This window comes from Oncorhynchus tshawytscha, linkage group LG28 (genome assembly GCF_018296145.1).
Source record: "Oncorhynchus tshawytscha isolate Ot180627B linkage group LG28, Otsh_v2.0, whole genome shotgun sequence".
Lineage (NCBI taxonomy): Eukaryota > Metazoa > Chordata > Actinopteri > Salmoniformes > Salmonidae > Oncorhynchus > Oncorhynchus tshawytscha.
Window position 1 is genome coordinate 41,061,272 of NC_056456.1, and position 14,897 is coordinate 41,076,168.

Here is a 14,897-nt window from a genome sequence, read left to right on the forward strand (position 1 = left end):
TATCAACCCACGGAGGGTCTGGATTTGGAGTCACACTCAAAATTAAAGTGGAAAACCACACTGTGATTGACTTGGAGTTACATTGTGTTGTTTAAGTGTTCCCTTTATTTTTTGGAGCAGTGTATTTGGTTGTGTTCATTTCAGACCCACCTTGTATCTGTCGGACAGAAGATGCTTTCTACAGCAATATTGCATTTTTTATTGGTACGACAAGTAGATGAAATAAGATATGTATGTATATGTAAAAAGCAATAATATACTATATTTCATTGTTAGAAAATAATGTATGGGTTGAGAGTTGAAAGGGTTCAGAGGTGAAAGGGTTCAGAGGTGAAAGGGTTCAGGGGTTAAAGGGTTCAGGGTGAAAGGGTTCAGGGGTGAAAGGGTTCAGAGGTGAAAGGGTTCAGAGGTGAAAGGGAAATACATTATCCATACAATAGGACTAGGGATAATGACATCACCTACATTATCACAGAGACTTCCTTGACTAATATAACGTACCCAATATGCTACTGTTTCGACTCCTCAACCCGATACCAAAAACGAACAAATGTCAAATTAAAACACCACTTGTTGCTCTAACCCCATAAAGAAACATTTTATGTACAGGTCAGCAGTTATGCCACATTTAGAAATGGTGGTGTTGTTTTGATTTATTTAAGTAAAAGTGCGGTACTCTGTTCTAGCCTGTGAACCACCTGGTTGTATGTGTCCTTAAACAACCTCTTCATCACAGGGTGTACAGTATGTATAACAATTAAAGAATTGATACTGTAAACAGTTAATAATGGCCTCATTGAGATTTGATAGTGTACACTGGTAATAATGGCCTCATTGAGATTTGATAGTGTACACTGGTAATAATGGCCTCATTGAGATTTGAGTGTACACTGGTAATAATGGCCTCATTGAGATTTGAGTGTACACTGGTAATAATGGCCTCATTGAGATTTGATAGTGTACACTGGTAATAATGGCCTCATTGAGATTTGAGTGTACACTGGTAATAATGGCCTCATTGAGATTTGAGTGTACACTGGTAATAATGGCCTCATTGAGATTTGAGTGTACACTGGTAATAATGGCCTCATTGAGATTTGATAGTGTACACTGGTAATAATGGCCTCATTTTGTTTCAGAGTTTTGTCGTCAGAAGCGTAAACAGCACCAAGTTCAAACAGAGGTGTGGCCAGTGTTTCTGTGCCTGCAGGATTTTGTTGCAGCCTGATTTTACTAATCAACTGATTGGCTAGAACCAAAGCCTGCACCCACACACTAGCCCTGGCATATGTTCCCCCAACCCTGTACAAGCAATATATCATTATATTTTTATGAGCACAAGTTTAATTTTAACCTTTTATTTAACTAGGCAAGTTAATTAACAACAAATTATTATTTACAATGACGGCCTAGAGGGTAGCTAGTGACAGTTGGCCCAGTTCAAGCCCTCTACAGCCTAGAGGGTAGCTAGGGACAGTTCAAGCCCCCTACAGCCTAGAGGGTAGCTTGGGACAGTTGGCCTAGTTCAAGCCCCCTACAGCCTAGAGGGTAGCTAGGGACAGTTCAAGCCCTCTACAGCCTAGAGGGTAGCTTGGGACAGTTCAAGCCCCCTACAGCCTAGAGGGTAGCTAGGGACAGTTGGCCTAGTTCAAGCCCCCTACAGCCTAGAGGGTAGCTAGGGACAGTTCAAGCCCTCTACAGCCTAGAGGGTAGCTTGGGACAGTTCAAGCCCTCTACAGCCTAGAGGGTAGCTTGGGACAGTTCAAGCCCCTACAGCCTAGAGGGTAGCTAGGGACAGTTGGCCTAGTTCAAGCCCCCTACAGCCTAGAGGGTAGCTAGGGACAGTTCAAGCCCTCTACAGCCTAGAGGGTAGCTTGGGACAGTTCAAGCCCTCTACAGCCTAGAGGGTAGCTTGGGACAGTTCAAGCCCCTACAGCCTAGAGGGTAGCTAGTGACAGTTGGCCCAGTTCAAGCCCTCTACAGCCTAGAGGGTAGCTAGGGACAGTTGGCCCAGTTCAAGCCCTCTACAGCCTAGAGGGTAGCTAGTGACAGTTGGCCCAGTTCAAGCCCCCTACAGCCTAGAGAGTAGCTAGGGACAGTTCAAGCCCTCTACAGCCTAGAGGGTAGCTTGGGACAGTTCAAGCCCTCTACAGCCTAGAGGGTAGCTTGGGACAGTTCAAGCCCTCTACAGCCTAGAGGGTAGCTTGGGACAGTTCAAGCCCTCTACAGCCCAGAGGGTAGCTAGGGACAGTTGGCCTAGTTCAAGCCCTCTACAGCCCAGAGGGTAGCTAGGGACAGTTGGCCTAGTTCAAGCCCTCTAGAGCCTAGAGGGTAGCTAGGGACAGTTCAAGCCCTCTACAGCCTAGAGGGTAGCTAGGGACAGTTGGCCCAGTTCAAGCCCTCTACAGCCTAGAGGGTAGCTAGTGACAGTTGGCCCAGTTCAAGCCCCCTACAGCCTAGAGAGTAGCTAGGGACAGTTCAAGCCCTCTACAGCCTAGAGGGTAGCTTGGGACAGTTCAAGCCCTCTACAGCCTAGAGAGTAGCTAGGGACAGTTCAAGCCCTCTACAGCCCAGAGGGTAGCTAGGGACAGTTGGCCTAGTTCAAGCCCTCTACAGCCCAGAGGGTAGCTAGGGACAGTTGGCCTAGTTCAAGCCCTCTAGAGCCTAGAGGGTAGCTAGGGACAGTTCAAGCCCTCTACAGCCTAGAGGGTAGCTAGGGACAGTTTAAGCCCTCTACAGCCTAGAGGGTAGCTAGGGACAGTTGGCCCAGTTCAAGCCCCCTACAGCCTAGAGGGTAGCTAGGAACAGTTCAAGCCCCCTACAGCCTAGAGGGTAGCTAGGGACAGTTCAAGCCCCCTACAGCCTAGAGGGTAGCTAGGGACAGTTCAAGCCCTCTACAGCTGGAGAGGTTTCTACCTTTACACCATGTTATCACCACGACAACCCAGAACACTTACCTTACTATTTATTTACTATATAAAGTTATCTTGTCTGTGTCACGCCCTGATCTGTTTCACCTGTCCTTGTGCTTGTCTCGAACCCTCCTCCAGGTGTCGCCCATTCTCCCCTGGGTACCTCTCCCCATTCTCCCCTGGGTACCTCTCCCCATTCTCCCCTGGGTACTTCTCCCCATTCTCCCCTGGGTACTTGTTCTCTGTCGGTTGCCAGTTTGTCAAGTCAACCAGCGTTTTGTATCAGCTACTGCTTTTCCCCAGTCTCTATTTCTCGCTCTCCTGGTTTTGACCTTTGCCTGTCCTGACCCTGCCTGCAGTCCTGTACCTTGGCCTCTACTCTTGATTATCGACCCCTGACTGCAGTCCTGTACCTTGGCCCCTACTCTTGATTATCGACCCCTGCCTGCCTTGACCTGTCGTTTTCCTTCCCCTTGCTGCTTTAATACACATTGTTACTTCAACAGTCTGCATTTGGGTCTTACCTGAAACGTGATAGTCTGATTGTGAGAGTTATTGACTGGGCCTCATAAAATGAGTGCTGATCTAGGATCAGGTCCCCCCTGTCCATGTAATCTTTTTCTTATTCATGAAGATCTTGAAAAATATATATCATTTATATCATATTTTTATCAAATGTATTATTTTTGCCGGAAAGTTCAACGCTTCTGATGTTTTGAATAGAAATGGTCATTCAGCCTTTGACCAACAGCCATTATTGATAAATCCATATCTTTTTGCGTATTGTTTTAAACTGAAACATGTATTAGTTTGTGTCTAATTTGAATAAACCCTGTTTGATTGATATGTATCAGGTAAGACTGTTGTCATTCTATTGCTCATGAGCTTTGTTACTATTTTGTCACAGTGTATTAAACTTATGGGTCTGTACTCAGTAGGGGACTTTCCACATGTTCCTGGTTTTAATACAACTGAAATAATGTGTTGATACATGGAACTAGGGGCACTAATCTACCAGCCGGACCATCACCCCACAGTCTAATCTACCAGCCGGACCATCACCCCACAGTCTAATCTACCAGCCGGACCATCACCCCACAGTCTAATCTACCAGCCGGACCATCACCCCACAGTCTAATCTACCAGCCGGACCATCACCCCACAGTCTAATCTACCAGCCGGACCATCACCCCACAGTCTAATCTACCAGCCGGACCATCACCCCACAGTCTAATCTACCAGCCGGACCATCAGCCCAGAGTCTAATCTACCAGCCGGACCATCACACTATCAAGCCAACAAATAGACCTGCTATGCTAAGAGGTCCGAACCTCTAGACGCGAGTTCGCTAGGTATTGGGTTACGGTTGCTACATTATCCCCTTCCTACTGGAGAGTCTAAGAGGAAGAGGTGAAGCAAGAGGGGTAACTAGGCCCAAAATCTGTCTCCTCCAGCAGGTGGCGTTTTTTCACCCACCAAGCTAGGAGTTTTGTATGGAGGTCAACGAGTGTCAAATTTGGTCAACAAAAATGTTATGGCTTATTTGATGGAATTTAAGTTTCATGAGTGTACTGATAGAAGTAGGACACGTGACATCTTGGCAACTTTGAGTAGAATTTTATTTTATTGAAATTCGACACTTTCTATGCATGTTCACGAGGCCAGCATAGCGTCTATGCATGTTCACGAGGCCAGCATAGCGTCTATGCATGTTCACGAGGCCAGCATAGCGTCTATGCATGTTCACGAGGCCAGCATAGCGTCTATGCATGTTCACGAGGCCAGCATAGCGTCTATGCATGTTCACGAGGCCAGCATAGCGTCTATGCATGTTCACGAGGCTAGCATAGCATCTAACTCTCCATTGAGAGAGTGATGACGTCAACACCCCTCATCAAATAACGAGATATATCCACCAATCCAAAGAGAGGAATAGACCCGAGCTTGACAGGGTGCCGTTCCGCAGACAACCATTCCCATTGTTAGGGGCGGAGACATACGCATCTCGACATTATATCTGATTGTGTACACTCCTCTCCCGATGTGGCCTCACGGGCACCGTCCCACTACTGACACCAACGTAGCGAATTCAGGGCATAGCCCCGACCGGGACTTGAACCCTGGTCCAGCGACTATCAAGCAAAGACCTTAACCATTACGTCAAGAGGTCCGAACCTCTTGATAAAAGTCGCTAGGTGTTGGGGTTAAGGTCGCTACAATGTTAATTCCACGTTACAAAACAAACATGTTGGCTACATGGTGATGTTGTATGAGGAGTGTACAGTATATTCTAAGAGACTACGACAGAAGACGAAACACTATCAAAACCCACATTGTTTTCAGTTTTATTTCTTCTTCGGTTTAAAACCATGGGAGGGTTGACTCAAAAGTCATTTGACTCAACAAAAGAAAGAAAAGGATTATAATATGATTTGAGAAAAATAATATAATAATAATATAAAGTCTACATTGGTATTGTCAGGAGTAGGAAAGGACAGGTAGGAAAGGACAGGTAGGGTAGGACAGGGAGGAAGGACAGGACAGGGAGGAAGGACAGGGAGGAAGGACAGGACAGGGAGGAAGGACAGGTAGAAAGGGACGGGTAGAAAGGGACGGGTAGAAAGGGACGGGTAGAAAGGGAGGAAGGAAAGGACAGGTAGGAAAGGGAGGAAGGAAGGGACAGGTAAGAAAGGACAGGTAGGAAAGGGAGGAAGGAAAGGACAGGTAGGAAAGGGAGGAAGGAGGCACCTATTATTTCCCAGATGGAATAGAAAGTAGAGAAATTACAAACAGAACAAATGAAGTAGTCTATGGCTGCGTCCCTGTGTAGTGCACTACTTTTGACTAGGGTCCATAGTGCTCTGGTCACGAGTAGCACACTATAAAATGAAACGGGATGCCATGCAACAGGTAGTAAAGGTGGTCGGTATTTGACGATTGAAGAAGTAGTGCTCCCCTTTTTAATCTTAAAAATGATTAAAATAACATTTACAAAAAGACACTTAACGTTCCATTTAACACGACAGACAGAGAACACTGGGTTTATTCCACTGCTTTAGGCCCACGGCGACTCTAGGAGTCAAATGATACCCTACTCCCTAGGGCACTACGTTTGATCAGAACCAGACAGCGCAAACAGATCTGGGACCAGGCTACTATGGTCTGGGGCTGAGGACTGGAGGTTAGGACCAGGCTACTATATCCTGGCCTGGGACTGAGGACTGGAGGTTAGGACCAGGCTACTATATCCTGGCCTGGGACTGAGGACTGGAGGTTAGAACCAGGCTACTATATCCTGGGACTGAGGACTGGAGGTTAGGACCAGGCTACTATATCCTGGGACTGAGGACTGGAGGTTAGGACCAGGCTACTATATCCTGGGACTGAGGACTGGAGGTTAGGACCAGGCTACTATGTCCTGGCCTGGGACAGAGGACTGGAGGTTAGGACCAGGCTACTATATCTGGGACTGAGGACTGGAGGTTAGGACCAGGCTACTATGTCCTGGCCTGGGACCGAGGACTGGAGGTTAGGACCAGGCTACTATATCCTGGCCTGGGATTGAGGACTGGAGGTTAGGAACAGGCTACTATATCCTGACCTGGGACTGAGGACTGGAGGTTAGGACCAGGCTACTATATCCTGGCCTGGGGCTGAGGACTGGAGGTTAGGACCAGGCTACTATATCCTGGCCTGGGGCTGAGGACTGGAGGTTAGGACCAGGCTACTATATCCTGGGACTGAGGACTGGAGGTTAGAACCAGGCTACTATATCCTGGCCTGGGGCTGAGGACTGGAGGTTAGGACCAGGCTACTATATCCTGGGACTGAGGACTGGAGGTTAGAACCAGGCTACTATGTCCTGGGACTGAGGACTGGAGGTTAGGACCAGACTACTGTAGACCTGGGCTCAATTAGTATCGTCTCTTATCAAAAGTAGTGCACTACATAGGGGATAGTGTGCCGTTTGGGATGCAAGGTAAACTGTCCTCCATGTTGATTGGTAGTGTACTTCTTCCTGTATGTCCTAAATAGCAGCCTATTCTATTTTTAGTGCGCTAACTTTTTACCAGGGTACCTAGGGCATTACAGGGATTTGGTCTAAAGTAGTGCACTATATAGGGAATAGGGTGTCATTTGGGATATAACCATCATACCCCTCCACAATCCTGTCTGTCCATCCATCAAAGAACAAAAACAAGGAGCAATCTTTCTTTCTCCCTTCCCTCTGTGTGTGTGTGTGTGTGTGTGTGTGTGAGACCAGACAGACAGAGAGAACAGACAGACGTGGTCACTGCAGACAAATGGAGGTTCACAGCACTACTTCTGATATGTCTAAGTCAACAGAAATACATCTTCGTTAGTCTGTTCCATCCAGGCCTTTTGATTCCGGAGCAGTGGGATTGTCGTGGGATGCGTCTCTCACAACGCAACATCCCAAATGGCACCCTATTCCCCATGTAGTGCACTACCGTTTGACCAGAGCCCTACGGGACTCATCCGCATGAGGGCCCTGGTCAAGGGAATGGGGTGCCATTTCAGAGCCAACCCCAGTCTACAAGATAAACTTCCCCATGAAGAAGCCGATGAAGATGGCTGCTATGACGACGAGGAGGGAGGGCAGGGACGCTGCGGTGGTGTGTTGCATCATGGAGGAGGAGCCTGTCTGATTTGATGTCATGTGATCGGAATGCTGGGCAGCCCTTCTCATTCTAACACCGTCGTCCTGGAAACGCAAAAGAGAAGTGGGGGGGGCAAGGACACATCAAATACTACATTATAGAACTAGAGATAAAAAAAATAGTTCTCTTTTACAAACAAAATGTCGCAGCCAAACCTTGTGTCTGGTTCTCCTTTAAAAAAGACCTCACCGAACACCGTACCGATTGTTCATCTATGATCTATGTTTACACAGAGACCAAGGTCTTTTCTAACATTGAGGTTTCCGTACAGAACAACTAGTTGTCTGTTGTTCACCTACAACCCCTAACCTACAGATACCTACAGTCTGTTGTTCCTCTACAACCCCTAACCTACAGATACCTACAGTCTGTTGTTCACCTACAACCCCTAACCTACAGATACCTACAGTCTGTTGTTCCTCTACAACCCCTAACCTACAGTCTGTTGTTCCTCTACAACCCCTAACCTACAGATACCTACAGTCTGTTGTTCCTCTACAACCCCTAACCTACAGATACCTACAGTCTGTTGTTCACCGACAACTCCTAACCTACAGATACCTACAGTCTGTTGTTCATCTACAACCCCTAACCTACAGTCTAACCTTGAGTTGTCTGTTCTCCTCGGTCAGTTTGCCCATGTCAGCCTGCAGTCTCCTGCACTCCTCTGATAGTTTCTTCATCTCTGAGTCGTCCATCGAGGCGCTGACCATCTTCGCCGCCGCCTTGGCCACGGGAACATCCGCTGCCTTGGACGAGTTCTGCACGGGCGCCGCCTTGGACGAGTTCTGCACGGGCGCCGCAACATCGGTGCTCCCTTCCATGTCATTCTGGAAGAGAACGGAGAGAGAAACCACTTAGGGTGCTGCATTACCATCTGGTCGGTGCCCATAGGGTCAAACTCACACCATACAGGGGACAGGGTTTCATTTGGGATTAGGACCAGGCTACTATATCCTGGCCTGGGATTGAGGACTGGAGGTTAGGACCAGGCTACTATATCCTGGCCTGGGATTGAGGACTGGAGGTTAGAACCAGGCTACTATATCCTGGCCTGGGATTGAGGACTGGAGGTTAGAACCAGGCTACTATATCCTGGGACTGAGGACTGGAGGTTAGGACCAGGCTACTATATCCTGGCCTGGGATTGAGGACTGGAGGTTAGGACCAGGCTACTATATCCTGGCCTGGGATTGAGGACTGGAGGTTAGGACCAGGCTACTATATCCTGGCCTGGGATTGAGGACTGGAGGTTAGGACCAGGCTACTATATCCTGGCCTGGGATTGAGGACTGGAGGTTAGGACCAGGCTACTATATCCTGGCCTGGGATTGAGGACTGGAGGTTAGGACCAGGCTACTATATCCTGGCCTGGGATTGAGGACTGGAGGTTAGGACCAGGCTACTATATCCTGGGACTGAGGACTGGAGGTTAGGACCAGGCTACTATATCCTGGGACTGAGGACTGGAGGTTAGGACCAGGCTACTATATCCTGGGACTGAGGACTGGAGGTTAGGACCAGGCTACTATATCCTGGGATTGAGGACTGGAGGTTAGGACCAGGCTACTATATCCTGGCCTGGGACTGAGGACTGAAGGTTAGGTTAGGAGATTGTCCATACTAGACATGGGTTCAAATGGTATTTGTTTTCTGTTTAAACACTTTAGAGGATGTTTGATTGAGCTTGTCTGGCTGCAGTGGATTAGTGCTTTAGTCCCTGATCAGTCAAACACTCGAACGCTGAGTACACCGGAAGGGGATGAGAGACACACTGGGACGCTGAGTACACAGGAAGGGGATGAGACACACTGGAACGCTGAGTATACAGGAAGGGGATGAGACACACACTGGAACGCTGACTACACAGGAAGGGGATGAGAGACACTCTGGAACACTGAGTACACAGGAACAGATGTAATTGAGCCCTTAGGTTTTTAAAGCTACTGCTGACATTGCTGCTAAAGTCTGTCTACATCCTCACAAACCTGTGACATCTTTCTGGCTTTAACCTCAGAGCTGGGGGCTGTCCTGAACCTCTGTAGATCACTCCTGTTGCAAACACTGCCTGGCGGGGTGGGGGGTAGACCTAGACCCAGTCTGCTGCTGAAGGGGGTACGGAACTCCCCACCACCCCGGGTAGGGGTGGCCCGGGGAGGCGGACGAGACCCCCTCTCATAGCCTGGCTCTCCTGAGAACATGGAGTGTCTGCCCGACTGCACTGGGCTGGTGAACCCTGTTGTTCCTCTAGTGAAGGACCTATTCTCCTGACTGGTCTCCTTTTCTCCTGTCCCTGAGCTGATGACCTGGTGGAGGGAGGGAGGACTATGGGGTGAGGACAACATACCTGAAGAAGTGCGTTGACCTCTTACGAGCCACATCTTCAACGTGACCCTATGGGCCATAGATAACAGTAGTGCCCTACACGGGGGTAAAGGTGGCTAACAGTAGTGCCCTACACGGGGGTAAAGGTGGCTAACAGTAGTGCCCTACACAGGGGTAAAGGTGGCTAACAGTAGTGCCTACACGGGGTAAAGGTGGCTAACAGTAGTGCCCTACACGGGGTAAAGGTGGCTAACAGTAGTGCCCTACACGGGGTAAAGGTGGCTAACAGTAGTGCCCTACACGGGGGTAAAGGTGGCTAACAGTAGTGCCCTACACGGGGGTAAAAGGTGGCTAACAGTAGTGCCCTACACAGGGGTAAAGGTGACTAACAGTAGTGCCCTACACAGGGGTAAAGGTGACTAACAGTAGTGCCCTACACAGGGGTAAAGGTGACTAACAGTAGTGCCCTACACAGGGGTAAAGGTGGCTAACAGTAGTGCCCTACACAGGGGGAAATGCTACCATCTGGAACACATGGATATGACAATCCTTGAACCTACAAATGACTAAGCAGAAAGGAATGTACCTCTGTAGCAAACACAACCAAAGGGGATTCTCTCCAGGGAAAACTGATCAGACAGCACAGAGGACATGTTAAATGTACACGCAGCAATGTGGGGGTCCCGAGTGGCGCAGCGGCATCACTAGTCCCTGGTTCGAATCCAGGCTGTAGCACCTCCGGCTGTGATTGGTAGTCCCATTGGACGGCCCGCCGGCGTCGTCATTGTAAATATTAATTTGTTCTTAACCGACAAATTAAATAAAAAGGTTTATATAAAAAAGGTAGATAAAAAGTGGCCATTACTACTTCCTCCAGTACTTTTGGTACTATATCTTATATATATGGCTAACAGTAGTGCCCTACATATGGATATAGTTAGATATCCAGTACTATAGCTATACACACACAGTTCTGACAGCAACATCTGCCTACCAAGGAATGTCACTCCTCATGTGGATGTAGTTGGGTTTCCTTCCAAAGCCACAAGAGTTTATGCAAATATTCTAAAGTCAACACGGGGGGAAAAGTGCATATTTCTTTCAACCAGAGGTGTCTTTTCCATCAAAACGGACTATTTAGCAGATAAATTACTCTGTGTGATGCCGTTAGTGCACATAACAGCCCTTTTGCGCCTGTTTTTTTTATAGAATACAAAACAGTTTCAACTCTACAATGTGTTTTTTTGTGTGTCATAAAACAAAACAAAACACCTGTTGTAGTTTAAATACTGATCTGGTTGTGTTGTTGTATGATCAATAGAAAACAGTCTGACGATAGAGGACAGCTTCTAAACTCAGCAACAACAGCAAAAAACAACCTCTTACTGTCAACTGTGCTTATTTTCAGCAAACTTAACGTGTAAATATTTGTCTGAACATAAGATTCAACACCTGAGACATAAACTGAACAAGTTCCACAGACATGTGACTAACAGAAATTGAATAATGTGTCCCTGAACAAAGGGGGGGTCAAAATCAAAAGTAACAGTCAGTATCTGGTGTGGCCACCAGCTGCATTAAGTACTGCAGTGCATCTCCTCCTCGTGGACTGCACCAGATTTGCCAGTTCTTGCTGTTCTACAGCTTCCTGGATATTTAGTGGTAAAATGCATCAAGATCATCATCACAAGTTAAAGTTGATTATAACTTATACAGAGTTTATATTGAATACTTCATCATGTCGTGGTGGTAGTGGGCTATAACATCGTCGCAGGAATCCCAAGTGTGTTTTTCTATCAATACTAGTGCATTTCCACCTCCAATGTTACATAATCTATTTCACCAAATGAATATATATATATAAATAAATAAATATCCCACCTCGTCTAGCGTGTTTTGTTTTGTTGACATTGGGAAGTTTTTAACCGACAGTTTGCCGTTTCCATAAGGCCTTTTTTAATGCATCAGGTGAAATGGGATGAAAACCTGGTTGCAGTTAACTACAACCTGGCCGCCTCCCCCTTTAAGTGATCTTGTAACATTAGCTACATATCTACCAGGACAGTTTGAACACTTCCAACAAACGGTCAACAAGCTCAGAAACACACGTGGTTGAGTCTGGTCTGGAAACGTAGGATAATCTCTCCGTTTCTCTCCCTCTGTCCAGCAGCAGGACTTACCACTCTACCGTTTTCAGGAGGCAGGTCAAATACACATCTCAGCTTGGAATCCATGAGGTCGTCGGGTTTCGCATCTTTCCACTGGAGGAGAGGAGAAATACATGTTATTCATCAGACTAAACTACTATTAGCTGCACTTGTCCCCGCACAAAACACACACACGCACACACACACACACGGGTTGGGCGATATTATGATAGTATCGTCGATGATTTACGGCCATATTGTTATAGCTTACTTCAACAAATATGTTTATATAGCCTACAGATCGCAAGAGAGGAATGCAGAGAAATCCACCAAAGCAGCGCAAAATGTCCAGTCAGAAAATAGTCTACATTTGTTAGATGCAAGGGGCTCACAGCCTAAAAACTCTTAGCTTTGCGGCCCTCTACTGGACTATAGGTGAAACCACCACACCTGTTGCTGCCCTCTACTGGACTATAGGAAAAACTACCACACCTGTTGCTGCCCTCTACTGGACTATATGAAAAACCACCACACCTGTTGCTGCCCTCTACTGGACTATAGGAAAAACCACCACACCTGTTGCTGCCCTCTAATGGACTAAAGGAGAAACTGCCACACCTGTTGCTGCCCTCTACTGGACTATAGGAAAACCTACCACACCTGTTGCTGCCCTCTAATGGACTAAAGGAGAAACTGCCACACCTGTTGCTGCCCTCTACTGGACTATATGAAAACCGCCACACCTGTTGCTGCCCTCTACTGGACTATAGGAAAAACTACCACACCTGTTGCTGCCCTCTAATGGACTAAAGGAAAAACTACCACACCTGTTGCTGCCCTCTAATGGACTAAAGGAGAAACTGCCACACCTGTTGCTGCCCTCTAATGGACTAAAGGAGAAACTGCCACACCTGTTGCTGCCCTCTACTGGACTATAGGAAAAACTACCACACCTGTTGCTGCCCTCTAATGGACTAAAGGAGAAACTGCCACACCTGTTGCTGCCCTCTACTGGACTATATGAAAAACCGCCACACCTGTTGCTGCCCTCTACTGGACTATAGGAAAAACTACCACACCTGTTGCTGCCCTCTAATGGACTAAAGGAAAAACTACCACACCTGTTGCTGCCCTCTAATGGACTAAAGGAGAAACTGCCACACCTGTTGCTGCCCTCTAATGGACTAAAGGAGAAACTGCCACACCTGTTGCTGCCCTCTACTGGACTAGAGGGGAAACTACCACACCTGTTGCTGCCCTCTACTGGACTAGAGGGGAAACTACCACACCTGTTGCTGCCCTCTACTGGACTAGAGGGGAAACTACCACACCTGTTGCTGCCCTCTACTGGACTAGAGGGGAAACTACCACACCTGTTGCTGCCCTCTACTGGACTAGAGGGGAAACTACCACACCTGTTGCTGCCCTCTACTGGACTAGAGGGGAAACTACCACACCTGTTGCTGCCCTCTACTGGACTAGAGGGGAAACTACCACACCTGTTGCTGCCCTCTAATGGACTAAAGGAGAAACTGCCACACCTGTTGCTGCCCTCTACTGGACTATAGGAAAAACCACCACACCTGTTGCTGCCCTCTACTGGACTAGAGGGGAAACCGCCACACCTGTTGCTGCCCTCTACTGGACTATATGAAAACCGCCACACCTGTTGCTGCCCTCTACTGGACTATAGGAAAAACTACCACACCTGTTGCTGCCCTCTAATGGACTAAAGGAGAAACTGCCACACCTGTTGCTGCCCTCTACTGGACTAAAGGAGAAACTGCCACACCTGTTGCTGCCCTCTACTGGACTAGAGGGGAAACTACCACACCTGTTGCTGCCCTCTACTGGACTAGAGGGGAAACTACCACACCTGTTGCTGCCCTCTACTGGACTAGAGGGGAAACTACCACACCTGTTGCTGCCCTCTACTGGACTAGAGGGGAAACTACCACACCTGTTGCTGCCCTCTACTGGACTAGAGGGGAAACTACCACACCTGTTGCTGCCCTCTACTGGACTAGAGGGGAAACTACCACACCTGTTGCTGCCCTCTACTGGACTAGAGGGGAAACTACCACACCTGTTGCTGCCCTCTACTGGACTAGAGGGGAAACTACCACACCTGTTGCTGCCCTCTACTGGACTAGAGGGGAAACTACCACACCTGTTGCTGCCCTCTACTGGACTAGAGGGGAAACTACCACACCTGTTGCTGCCCTCTACTGGACTAGAGGGGAAACTACCACACCTGTTGCTGCCCTCTACTGGACTAGAGGGGAAACTACCACACCTGTTGCTGCCCTCTACTGGACTAGAGGGGAAACTACCACACCTGTTGCTGCCCTCTACTGGACTAGAGGGGAAACTACCACACCTGTTGCTGCCCTCTACTGGACTAGAGGGGAAACTACCACACCTGTTGCTGCCCTCTACTGGACTAGAGGGGAAACTACCACACCTGTTGCTGCCCTCTACTGGACTAGAGGGGAAACTACCACACCTGTTGCTGCCCTCTACTGGACTAGAGGGGAAACTACCACACCTGTTGCTGCCCTCTACTGGACTAGAGGGAAACTACCACACCTGTTGCTGCCCTCTACTGGACTAGAGGGGAAACTACCACACCTGTTGCTGCCCTCTACTGGACTAGAGGGGAAACTACCACACCTGTTGCTGCCCTCTACTGGACTAGAGGGGAAACTACCACACCTGTTGCTGCCCTCTACTGGACTAGAGGGGAAACTACCACACCTGTTGCTGCCCTCTACTGGACTAGAGGGGAAACTACCACACCTGTTGCTGCCCTCTACTGGACTAGAGGGGAA

At 48.1% G+C, this 14,897-nt stretch overlaps 1 protein-coding gene and 1 long non-coding RNA gene across 3 annotated transcripts in view; one reads left to right on the forward strand and one right to left on the reverse strand.

Annotated features, from left to right (window-relative positions):
* Position 1: 1 nt before the first annotated feature.
* On the forward strand, positions 2-3,760 carry LOC121841197. Its single transcript, XR_006080210.1, has 2 exons — positions 2-314; positions 394-3,760. It is a non-coding gene; the product is annotated as an uncharacterized LOC121841197 (long non-coding RNA).
* A 1,480-nt stretch (positions 3,761-5,240) lies between these two features.
* Positions 5,241-14,897, reverse strand: part of LOC112255290 (vesicle-associated membrane protein-associated protein A-like) — a 33,562-nt gene continuing 23,905 nt past the window's right edge. Inside the window, exons 4-6 of one of the 2 annotated variants that reach the window (XM_042308130.1) lie at positions 12,100-12,180; positions 8,200-8,424; positions 5,241-7,638 (exon numbers count right to left, since the gene is read on the reverse strand). In XM_042308130.1, the coding sequence (XP_042164064.1) occupies positions 7,468-7,638; positions 8,200-8,424; positions 12,100-12,180 (477 nt within the window). In that variant the 3' untranslated portion in view covers positions 5,241-7,467. Of the gene's footprint in view, positions 7,639-8,199; positions 8,425-8,827; positions 9,901-12,099; positions 12,181-14,897 lie in introns of those variants that run through there. The other variant, XM_042308131.1, reaches the window with a different exon arrangement.